Here is a 13,193-nt window from a genome sequence, read left to right on the forward strand (position 1 = left end):
CTTCGCATTCAGTTTTCCTAAAGTTCAAAACATGAAAGTGTTGTAAAGGGAAATGATGACTTCAGATTCATTGGAGCACAAACAGTTACCTCCCTTTAAAACATGAGTGTAATTTATTTGATTTTATCCAAAATCAGAAAATTTTGAGGTAAGTGATCTGTAAACAAAGTAATACTTGAAATAAACAAAGTTTTTTAAGCTTCTGTGAAGAACCATGTATATTCTAATGTATTGCTGAGTTACAAAATGTGCTTACTACAACATCAAGTGGGTCATTCTCTCACAAACTGACAAGTGACAAGACAAACAAAATGAAAGAATTCATTTCCTGATGAGCTAATTAACAAATGAAGACAATTTATAGCCCAACTCGATAAACCTCTAACAGGTTGGTAGCAATGGGTAGCTTTTCAGGTTTTCAATATTCCAGCAATATCATGGTGGGACACCAGAAATGGGCTTCACACATTGTAACTATGTGATGAATCGAATCCAGGTCTCGGCATGACGAGTGAACGCTTTAACCACTAGGCTATCCCAACACTCCCATGAGCCTAAGACACGCACAAATGTAGAAATAATTACTGAATTATCTGGCTGTGAAAGGTCAAGTGTTCATTCAATGACCAGTGTCCAGAATTGCTGCCTACCATTATGTTACTGGAAATGTTTCATGAAATATGCCCGTCCCATTAAGGGTAGATCAGATTGTCATGTGTTTTCCTGTTTCTACCTGTTTTGTGTATGAAATAGGAAGACAAATCACCAAAATACTTGAAGCATTATTTTTTGCCAAATGAAGAGTATTCTATGCATGCTAGGATAATACTTCAAATGCTTGACAAACATGCTTGCTGGAAAATAACTTCAAAGCATGTGAAGAATAACTATTTCTAACGTTAAGAATAATTTTTTCTAACATAGCAAAGCATTTCTGAAAATAAGCTTCATATGGGACATTCATGATTATTCAATAATAATCTTCAACCACGAAATCACTCTTCCGGGTAATGATACACATGTAATATTCCATTGATACACATGTAATATTCCATTGATACACATGTAATATTCCATTGATACATATTAAATATTCTATCTAGAGACAACTATACTGGAATCTTTCATTGCCCTGAATATGGATACACCTAACAGGTGAGAGTTGAAGGAAATGATTGTACAAACAGATTGTATAGTATGTGAATGAACACTGGAGGAAAGACAATTTAAGATTGAGATACACGTGCACCCTGGTTCTGTTTGAATGCTCTGAAGACAATATCACAATATGCCTGATGTACAAAATTATTGGAGAAACAGATCCTGTGTGTTGAATTTACTGCATGCCGTCAGACACTCCAATCAAACTCTCTGTTTGTTCACGATCCAACTCCCGTGTCCTGGAAAAAGATATTCTCATATACAGTAAGATACATCTATAATCAACAAGCTTATAACGAACTGATGGACATAACGAATGAGTTTTTTGGTCCCAGCCACTTTCTGAATGTTTTAGTTGAAAGTAAATTCAAGTAATTTGTTATCCCTTTGCTTTTGTTACAACCATTGTTTACTGTCCAAGTATAATCTTTAAGTAACTTATTGTTAATTATAAGTTACATATTCAAATTTGAGTTTCATTTTTATATATTCATAAAATCAAGTTTAGCGATTCAGACTGTATAGTAAAGAATCAAAGAGGGAAAGATTAAAAAAAAAAACTTCAAGCATGTTTGAATAAGTTTCATTGGGTTAGTGAGTGAGTTTAGTTTTACACCACTTTCAGCAAAATTCCAGCAATATCACTGTCCTGGACACCAGAAATAGGCTTCACATATTGTACCCATGCAGGGACTTGATCCTTGTTCTTTGGCGTGACAAGCGAACGCTTTAACTACTTGGCTACCCAATTGACCCTTTCATTGGGTTAATTGTTTTGTTCAGCAGTCAGAAATATTCCAACTATTTCACTGCACCCTGAAAAACTGTGGGTATATGACACACAATCAACTAGGCCAATCTTTGTAAACACTGTATCTTCCCTATATTTGACATGTAGAATACTAAGAATTTAATTGAATCACAAAAATGACCATCAAGCCGTGGGCTTGTACAAGAAATTTTAACTGTGTGGAAATTCTAGTTCTGTCTTTAAGTGGTCGGCCATATTTTCAGTCACAACTTCACAGATTATCTGTGACATTACTAGACTGACTGTGTCAGGATTCATGTAACAAAGGAATTCCAATCTTACCTGGATTTTAGTCGGCGCCGACAGAGGCAGTGTATAAGTTTTTTCACAGCAATGAGAACCGGATCCCAGTTCTCATAGTGGGTTAAAAAGCTAACAGCGAAGAACGCAACAAAGACAGGCACAGATCCCAGGTAGAACATCCAGGAGTAATTAACCTGGAACAGGATCAACACATCACATTTCATTCACAATCATCAGTTGCATAGATGACTGATTACTCTTCATTGGTTTCAGTTGCCAGTTAAATAAATTTGATTATCAACTGGTTATTCTCTAGTTCATTTTTCTATTACCACAAAACAGTTCAGTGCAAAACAACAGGCCTGATCAAGGTATTCCTGAATAAACAGTGACGAGACGTTTCATATTTCATATTTCAGAAAGGAGTAATTGATGTAGATAAAGTTGTAAGTGATGCTTGGGATGATAAACTGTAGCTTTGGTCCCATTCGTAAAGGAACTGTCAAAGTAAGACTTACAACATTCGTAGCATTAAGGTCACTTCAAGTGTGTGGAAGACCAAAGCCCAAGTTATCCCAGTTTTGTTACAATTTTAAAAACTTATGCTGATAGTGTTTCAGACAATGGTTGCCTTCTATTTTTCCTCCAATGAATCCATTCCAGGATGCATCTTTATGTAGGATGTGTACATGCTATCTTGGGCCCTGTTTCACAAAGTTCTCGTAAGCCTAAGATCTTGCAGCATTTGTACCTCCTATACTGTAACATTGACTTACAATAGTCGTAGCGCTATGAGAGCTTTGTGAAACAGGGCCCAGGCTCTATCATAAAATGTGAGCACAGATTCTTTGCTTACCCCTTTCATGATTACATCGGCCATCATGGTGAGAGGTATTGTGAGACTTAAGGCAAGGGTTGCGATAAGAGATGACGTCAGAAAACAGCCCCTTGAAAACAAGAGAAATACCATGTTTCACAATATCTCAAGAACAACTCTGTTAAATCACTGAACTGTCTGATTATATCACAGAGGAAGTGGGTGTGAATCTAATTTTAAGTCAAAAAGTTTAATTCTGAAACTAAATGCCATTAAGTGAGATCCGAAGTCAACTGTTGTGCAAAATGTCGTCTCTGTGCCATGGTTTGGATGACAAATAGACAGTTTCCATAATTGAAACATTATGTTCCTCCACAAAGAAGACTATTATTACAGATTTTCAGTTTTATTTTACCATTTTTTATTGTGCATTTTTATTGCTGTGCATTGAGTATTGCTATACTTAAATTCAATGTTTATGATTCCATCACGTTGTGATGTCTGAGAAGAGAATTCGAAAAACATCCAATTTTGTTTTTATTTCAATCTGTATGTATTTATCTCAAGAGCAAGAAGAAACCTGAGTGCCATTCTCCTTAGTTTCAGGCTCATCTTTTCAGTTGGTACAAACAAGAAGTTACAAGTTATCCGACAGCAAGAAGGAAAGATGTCCAATGCTGTGATGTAGGACACTGCTAGTTTAAAAGCATATACAGTGAAGCCCCGTTAGTCCGGACTCCGATAATCCGGATGTCTCGTCTCCCGGACGATTTTAGCTTGTTACCAATCTATGCCTAGATAATTTGCCTCGATAATCCGGAAATTCGGTTTCCGGAACCGGACGGTAAGTAGCTGTCACCAATCAGTAAAATAAACAGTAAATTGCTTCACAGTCCGGACGCTGTAAGTCGTGTTCACGAACCGTAACAACACCTCCCCGGCGATGTTTACTTAATTAACTGGCCAACTGGGTTGTTGTTTTAATTAGACATTAAAAGCTCCCGACTGAAGATGCTGTACATTTACACTTTGATTGACATCACAAAACAAAGGCGTGGATGACAAGTGAGCTGTTTTGCGATTGGTTAATGTACTTTGACAGACAGATGCGGTCACGTAGACTTAAAGAGATTTTGCATACTACAATAGATCGCTTGTTAGACATTACCTCACCTGTACTGAGGAAGGACGTGATCAGACACGCCGGATCAACATGCGGATGTCACTCGGTAAACTTATTGATGTGATGAATTAAGCTTTACATTAAATGCCTATTTGTTTTATCCAGATTCGTGTCGTTTTTGTAATAGTTAGGGAAGCAACTTGGGTCTTGATTCAGTAGTCCGGACTATTCGCAATCCGGACGAATTTACTGAGAAACGCAACCGTCCGGATTAACGAGGCTTCACTGTATCTCTCTTCTTTAAATATTTCCTTCACAACTTTAAACTTTAAAATTTAGAGAAAATAGTGGTATAACTGGATACAAATCACTCTGCACAAACAATTATTGAGGATGACCAGAGTCACCAACTTACCACAGCCACAGGAACTCGGAGAAGACTGTTCCAACAAGGCCATTGATAGCTATCAGCAGCCATTGACTCTTGTCTGGCCACTCAAACACCTCAGCCTTGGAATAGTGGATGATGAAGAACCCTGGCCACAATAGAAGTGTACAGAAGAGACCCACAAACCCTGGAAAACAACGGCGGACATGTTAGATTGGCATACCTGATACATCATCCCTTGAAGGACTTTCCAATATGGGCTGTACAGAATAGACCAACAAATCTAGGAAAACAACGGCAGATGTATCAGATTGGCAGAGATATCCCCAATACATCATTACATACATTGTAACACATTGACACGAAGACATGTATATATATATAGCCTTGTTGTGTGTTTAAGAAGCATGACTGACATAATAAATAACATATGAAGCCACGGAGAAACATATTGTGTAATTGTGTGACAAATCCTATAAATCCATAAATCTGGAAATGCTGAAACCTGACAAAATCATAAGCATTATCATTATGATTAACTTTCCAGCAGGAAAGTATAAAAGGAACATGATATATGTATTTAAACTTACCAAAAAACATGGGAATATCAATCTTATCCTCGTGGTCAACTTTCCGCCTCAGCGACACAAGGTACAGGGCGTAGCATATCGCGTCTCCAAGGGCCCAAAGTGCACCTGCCGGAACACCGTTCTCCAGCTTTATATCTGATATACTCACTAGCACCACACCTGCAATACTGGAAATACAAAGAGATGCTGGAATAAGGATGGCCATTGTTGGCAGTGTTTGTGAGTGAGTTGGAAGCCCCCCTGAATGGTATCACAAGTAGCGTCACCTTTGTAAGCCCTCATATATGAGTATTGAGTAAAAAAGTGAAGTCCTAAATGTTACTGTTTTTATGTAGGTTTAAAAACACTTTCTGGAGCCCACATCTGAAGACTGAATTGTCACTCCCTCACGGACTATGTCTTTTCTACCTTCAACAAAAGTGTCCTTTCATCGATCCCGAATTGACTCTAGTTCTAACGTACATATGGTAACAATAATGCAATGCTTAGATACAAATAGTAAGTGAGTATGGCTTAACGCTGCTTTTAGCAATATCACGGTGGGGGGCACTAGAAATGGGCTTCATACATTGTACCCATGTGGGGAGTCGAACCCGGCTCTTTGGTGTGACGAGCGAACGCTTTAACAACCAGGCTACCCCATCACCCCTTTAGGTACAAATAACTTTAAAGAAAACTTTTCAGTACCTGACTAAAACAGCTACTAATTTGGACAGCGTAAACTTGTCTGCCCCTGAACTTGGGTAAACAGCTGCACAGACAAGGGTAAACAGTCCTGACGTAGATGACAATACATTGACCATGCCAGCCTCCGTCTCAACTAGGGCCTTCTGATAGAAATACTGGGCAAAAAAAACCACTGAAAAGAAAAATGAGAAAGTGTAAATAATTGACAGTGTTCTGGTGGAAAGAGCCACAGTGGCACCAAAATGAAGACTGCTGTCGTCTGAGATACATTTCATATTGTAGTCATTTCAATCTTCAAAAACAAATGATAGAGTCGTTTATAAAAAAGAGAATGTTGCTTTTGCATCCCAATGATAAATACATTTGTCTGAAGAATATTACATTCTATGGAAGACTTGTTTAGCTTTGGCATAAAGAATGAATATTAGGGGTGAAACGGTACGCTCTTACCACGGTACAGTAAGTATTGCGGTACAAGGCCTTCGGTTTGGTCCGTTTAGGTTCGGTATATGAGAACTTACTTCCGTAAAAAAAGCCTAGCAAAGACCTGCATAGATTTTGACAAAATTATTCAATTTCAAGACATTTTAGGAAAGGTTTAAAAAGGTTAATAAAATGATGGTACAAAAACCGAAAACACCAAATGTTTGGATTGCATTACGGTATATTGAACCGACGGCAAAATACCATGGTTCTACTAATACCATTATATACCTTTTCACCCCTATTGAATATTTCTTAATGACAATGTTTAAATGGCAGTAATCCCAAACTTACCAAGACACAGAAAAATACAGATAACTTGATAACCTGACGTATTGTCAGTTTGCTCATAGAGCGGAGCCGAGCCTCCTCAGCTCGCTGAGATGCCTGGTACGACAGTCTCGCCATCAAGTGTTCCTCTGCATAGGTCTCTGACAACTGTCGTACTTCTGATAGGTTGTTGAACCTAACAGACTTGCTAGATGTAATACCTGTAAGAGACAAGGGTCTTGAATAATCTGAAATATCATAGTTTCAGTAAGTGTGACTGTTTTCCTCTTATGATCATTAAGTAGAAAGCAATGCCTGTGATGATCAAGGTTACACCTGTCTTCAGAAACCCACACTTGTCATAAAAGGCCACTTGTGCTGAAGGGGTCGTTGTGGGCACAAGTACTACAGATGTGTACCACAGGTACGTTTCTGCATGCAGAAATGAACCCTTGCCAATTCAGAATACAGAAACATACCGCATTGTCTATTAAGTCTATTCCGCATTGTACTTTTTTTCTATTGGAACTGCCATTGTATTAGATACATTTGAGTGCATTATATAAGAAACGAGCATACACAGTAACAAATACCACACATATTTTGTTGAACGGGAACAACCACATATGGTTTTGGATTTGGGATGCGGAATATGGTCTCGTCCAACGTTTAGGGTACCGTGTTGCTGTATTTTGACTTTGTTTTGGGTACATTTCTGTATACAGAAACATACCTGGGGTACATGTCTGTAGTACCTGAGACGACAACTTTCATGTACAAGTGGTCAAACTCACTGATCTGGTGGATGCATGTCATTGTATCCCAGTACAAACTACCATCATATAACTTAAATTCTGCTGCACACACATATGTTGCTAGTCCTAGACATAGAGACAACAAAACATTTACTATGTGCATATTTGTGTCCTACTACTCAGTTCAAGTTTGTAGCAAACTGGATGTATTAAAATCTGGTTCTGAGTTATAAAAGCGACTAATCAGTGATGACCAGCACAATTCAGTAGTCCCAGGCAAGCAGACTAAAGTGAACTTTGAGGCTTGTGTTATTGGTACAGTTCTACTCACTCCCTGCATCATCGGATTCAGTGCCACTGTTCTTGTCTTCATTCTTCACAGGCACATATACTGGATCACCCTGAAACAATAGACTGGGATGTAATTCATATGTTTATTTGTATCACTTCTTAATGCTGTTCAAAGACTTTAAACTGGCTGTTGTAACATGTAAACTGGCTGTCAATGTAACATGAATATTCAAATATCATAAGCTGCAAAAACAACAGAAATTACTGTCTAGTAGACATGATCAAAGGCGAAATCTTACTACCACCATGTTGCATGTATTTATTGTCTGTTATGAAATGGACTCGGGCCTGTGGATTTTATACTGAATAACCTTCTCTAGAAGGCAAACCCTAGTTTCCAATAAGAACAAAAGATCTCTCACAGGCCTTTGAAGTGATGAGGAAACTACTACCAGCAGGAGAGCCATGTGAAAACATGAGACACCCTTACTCACCAGCATGTTATCCACTGCTGGAGGACTTTCAATATGGTGTTCCTCGACTGTTTTCTGAAAAATATGAAATTATTAACAATAACAAAGCTCATCCACACTGGTCAGCTAAAGTGCAGTAGCTGGGAATGGTGTCTTAAGAGTAAGATTTTAGAAAAACTATGAGCAGGATCCCCAAAATTCATCTTGTGTGATATACACAACCAGTAGTGCATCTGGATTTCTTGCAGCAGGCTGCCACCCTTGATAAAGTAACTGCTTCATAAATAGTAAACATACATAGGTCAGAATACGTCCTCAACGCACTGGATGCAGGGAACCATTTTAAGGTAATTGCAAAACAGAAACATTTCATGACCCACATTATTTATGACCCTTTTCCAAATTTTTAATTGGCAAATGATAAACAAAAAATTAAAATCCATCATTAACCTAACAACATGACCTTAATGACCTTAGTGAAACTGACCTTCGGTCCTCGCCTGCACTGGTCTCGCCAAGGTCGCCACAGTATGAACCCCGTCAAGTAAACCACAAACATGGCAGTCTTGAAGTATGATGTAAAGTATGGCTTCTTGAAATCTGTGTTCTTGAATATGTACTGCAAGAACATGGTCCAAAGTGAAACTCAAAATACATTTAACATAAGGTCTAGTAAAAATAATTTTGCTGAGTTTAATAGGGCTATCTGCCAAAGACATACTTTTCAACACAATGGCTGGTCTGTACAAGAATCTATTTGACGGGTACTTACCTCCGTCAACTCGGATGATGCTACCCATATTAGATCCACAATGAGCAGCACCACAATCCCTAGTATAAGTCTCTGTACTTTCGATAGGCCGCTTAAACCCAGCATCTCTCTTATTTCAGAACAGACACAGCTAAATCATGACTGTCAAACGCTGAATTTACAGCAAACAAAACGTTTTCACAACTCTTGGGCTTCTCTTTACATCTGAAACAAAACAAGAATGCAATGATCTAAATACAAACATCTGGGTGTTACATTAACTCTTGTACTCTGATAAAAGACATGTAAAATTCAGACGGGAAAAGTGACATTTTCTTGTGGCCTCCACTTTCAGCATAAACTAGATGGCACTTCAATGGAAAACAGAGATTCAGAAAGGGCTAAGTAAAGACAAAAATGCCTTATTCAATATGGCTGCCTTGCTGCCATGTTTGAAATATTATGGGAATTATGCAAACAAATATTAACTTGGACATACAAAGAAAGCATCTGGTCCACAGGCTTCATATTTCCACAGATGTTGATAAGTTACCAACAGGCAGACAAGAAATCCATGTGCCATGACAGAATCATTAGAATAAAAACTTCTCACCCTGCAAAGGGATTGAATATCAAGGTTTTTTCAAGTTTTGAAATTCTACAGAGTTGGCCTTTTTGACATATACATCAAACCATCTAACCACAAAATTACCATAGTTGTTTTGCATGTTGATATTTACACACACATCCAAGTGAAGTTCATATTGTCGGTGCATTTATTCATAACATTTGTTGATAGCATCTTAGTTTTGCATTAAATCATTATTCAGATTGTTGTAATGTCAGTAGCCATGATGCCCGACGTGATGTTGCTGGAATATTGCTAAAAGCGGCATAAAACCAAACTCAGTCAGTCCGTCAGTCAGTCAATCGCCATTATGAGTGATGAAGCCAAGCTGCATGGTGAACTTTTCTTAACTAGACAATCTGTCACTTTCAGAATTACATTTGTTTTGCCATGTAACCATGGTAACATACTTTTATGTATGGCTTGCCATCATCAACATCCCTGAAAGTCATGTGGAGTGTGGCACATAATTTTTCAAAATCACCTTATTTTTTAAGACCTACTTTTTGTGATATTTAGATTATTGTATATCACATACATGCTTATCATGTCCATTAGTCAAGCTGAAATCGATCCAACAGTCTGAATAGTCCAGACAATCAAAACAATGCAGTTTCATTTTTTTCACTGCCTGCACCAGCTACAATCAAGTGAATCAGATTACATCATGAAAATATTAACTGCACAGTGACATCAACAATTTTATCGTTGTCACTGACAGCAGGCGATTCCTTATCAGTAGAGTGAGAGGGTTATTCATCCAATGTCATGGCCAACTATCTTGAGAAATTCTCACAATACTGCATGTCTGGAGGAATATTTTGACAGATGGTTGCTTTTAACAGACATTTTCCATGTATTCATTCATAAATTTACTTTCTTTTCAACTTAAAATCAGCTTGTCCCTCTCTTTCACAGTACTCTCAGCCCTTCCATAAATTGTTACAAGATTGTGTACCCAAAGTGAGATCTAAGTAATTATGATAAAATCTACATTTTCTACTTCCAGTAATTGATCTACTTGATACACAAGATGGGAAAAGACTTATTTATTATTTATACCAATAAAACTGCTGCCATGCACGTGTAGTGGAAAATGTTACCTGCACTGGGTTCAACCTGACAATAAACACTCCCTCACCAACAATGATTTACCTGCACTGGTGCAATCTGGACAGAGCAAAATCAATCCCTGTACAATTATACACCAGGAATAATATCAAGCACCTCTCATTCATGATCATGCAGTCAGAACATCCCAATAGCTTTGGAAAATATCTGCATGTGACCAGCAGAGGACGTAACGTGTACCCGAGACGGTCCCCATTACTCTTAACAAGTGACTACCTAAGAGGGGGTCACTCATTCCCATGACTGCCTGATCACAGACAGGGACATTCAGCTTGTCACACAAAAACGCGTCTAAAAGTGTTATTTATGAAAATAATTAAACACACTTTGGTGACACTGGCATCATGTTGATATGTTGAGGATACTGATACTGATAGCTAATGCATTAATATATAGTTGGTACATGAACACTGTTCTTCCTGATAGTCACATGAGGCTGTGTGATAACTCGCTGTGCCTAACAGGCTGCATGAGTTAAATACTCCCCAGGGAGTTGAGATGGTTAAAAGAATGCCAGAAAAAAAAAGACACCCGTTGATCAAGGGAACACTCAAGTGCCTTAGCATGCACTAGTTCGGTGGATATGTGCGCTATATAAATATCCTATCATCATCATCATCAAATGGACTGTGAAATCGATCCCTGACTAATCATTCTAGTGTCTACTACAAAATCTATCACACAGGCATCTACAGCAGGGCGGATAGCTTTTTCAGGGGGTCTATGAGCAGGGGTACACTTCATTTTCATGAGAGTTTCCATTGCCACTGCCCCCCTCTGTGCTATGATCTACAGGATCTAGTGAATGGAATATTCTATTTTTTAAACAATTTTGCTTATTATGAAATCAGAGCAGACAGTCCAGATGGAAATCTTTTATGATGCTTTACATTATTATTATAATACATGTACATTATTTATTGATTTATTGATTTATTTATTCAACATTGAGAATAATATCTTTCTACATTAAAGAGAGCATACCGCTTACTCTTCTAAGGGCTTTGATGGTTGCCTGTGGAGACAAACATTGTAAAATAATAATCATACATATATAAATGGAAATTTGTGTTTCATGTCTGAGGATATCTTCTCAGTGAAAGTGAAAATAGTCTTGAGAACAGTTTCATCAATAAAGGTCTCTTGTACCAACTACAAACTCTTGGTATCCGATCAGTCATTCAGGGCAGCACAGGTAGCCTTGTAGCATTCAACAACAAGAGCTGTAGAACAATGCCCATAATGATAACTGAACCTCATCATGTTGAACGTAACATAAAAAATATTGCATTAAAGCCAGATGTTACAAGAGAATATATTTGTACTCTGTCATTGTCAATGATGGCAATATCCTCCATGATAGTTGTACAACTAATAACTGTCGGGCAGTGTTTGCCAGGATGATATGCAAAATGAATAGGACACTGCTGTCCAGGTACAGTTCTATAGACAATCTCAATGGATGCTCCAATTTCCACATTTAATTATCCAATGATCTTGTTTACATCTGTGCATCACTATTGTACAATTTTACCATGTATGTAATGTGGAAACCGCATGACATTAAACAAGTCAATTATTGACTGGAACTAATATATCTATAAATACAATATTATGAGTGTATCAATATTTCTTGTCTCGACTCACCGTAAATAATTCAGCATTTACCTAAACAGCTGAGTGGAACGTCGAAAATTTGATGTAAAGAGCACTCACATTTCTACGGAATCAAGCCTTTGATACCATCAAAACTGGCACTCATTACAATGTTCCGTGCATTATAATGTCAAGCAATGGTGGATGTCCTCCTGTCTATGCTATTATTTGACTTTCTGGCAAATATTCCAGTGATTCATAATCAACAGTTCGCAGTTTTAACAACCGGAAGTTTGTGTGTAGGCAGTGGTATTAACCGACAGAACAATTCTTCAGTCATAAGCGTGTCACGAACAAGATGCAGTACCGCATACACATGACCGTAACGTCAAAGCCTTCAATAGCGGAATTTATTCTCACCTAAAACAAGGTTGAGTTTTTTAAAACTTCACAATGCATTCATTTCGAAGGGTGAGGAGTTTATAATGCAACATGAGTGATTTACATTGCTTTCGACAACTTTTAATGACGCTTCACCCAATAATTTCCGTTCAGATTACAAAGTGGGGTGAGGTGAGGTGAAATTGGGTTGTACGTCGTGCTTGAGAATATTTCGCTCATATGACGACGTGCATGCATGCGTGTGTATGTGTATGTGCGGCTGCTTGTACTACTTAAGCTGGTTTTATAGCCCACTGAGACACCATGCCAGATTACAAAGTAATAACAGGGACGTCATTGGGGCTATTGAGTGGGATTACGCTCGGGTAGATAATTGTGCGGGTGATGATAAGCGTGTAACTTTAATCAGTGGCTATTTTTAGATAACAATGTCCTGGCTGTTTCACTTTGTTTGTCTGTTTGGGAAATACCAAATTCTTAGAAAAAGACACTGCTGATTTAATACGTGACGTATAAATGTTATGTTCTGTCGTAATGGAACGCGTGCGCACTGTAACAAGACTGCCTGAGACAGAAGAGTTCCGGAACCAAAT

At 38.0% G+C, this 13,193-nt stretch overlaps 1 protein-coding gene across 1 annotated transcript; it reads right to left on the minus strand.

Annotated features, from left to right (window-relative positions):
* Nucleotides 1–203: 203 nt before the first annotated feature.
* Nucleotides 204–12,490, minus strand: LOC124292445 (solute carrier family 35 member F5-like). The gene is made up of 12 exons (XM_046729528.1): nucleotides 12,319–12,490; nucleotides 8,865–9,068; nucleotides 8,580–8,711; nucleotides 8,114–8,167; nucleotides 7,660–7,729; nucleotides 6,594–6,794; nucleotides 5,821–5,992; nucleotides 5,134–5,300; nucleotides 4,571–4,730; nucleotides 3,072–3,162; nucleotides 2,255–2,409; nucleotides 204–1,400 (listed from the first exon to the last, which is right to left on the minus strand). Exons 2-12 carry the CDS (start codon nucleotides 8,967–8,969, stop codon nucleotides 1,337–1,339), a joined length of 1,371 nt encoding a protein of 456 aa, XP_046585484.1. The 5' UTR covers nucleotides 8,970–9,068; nucleotides 12,319–12,490; the 3' UTR covers nucleotides 204–1,336.
* Nucleotides 12,491–13,193: the final 703 nt, after the last annotated feature.

This window comes from Haliotis rubra, unplaced genomic scaffold (assembly GCF_003918875.1).
Source record: "Haliotis rubra isolate DU_JTF1 unplaced genomic scaffold, ASM391887v1 Scf518, whole genome shotgun sequence".
In the NCBI taxonomy this organism is placed as follows: Eukaryota; Metazoa; Mollusca; class Gastropoda; order Lepetellida; family Haliotidae; genus Haliotis; species Haliotis rubra.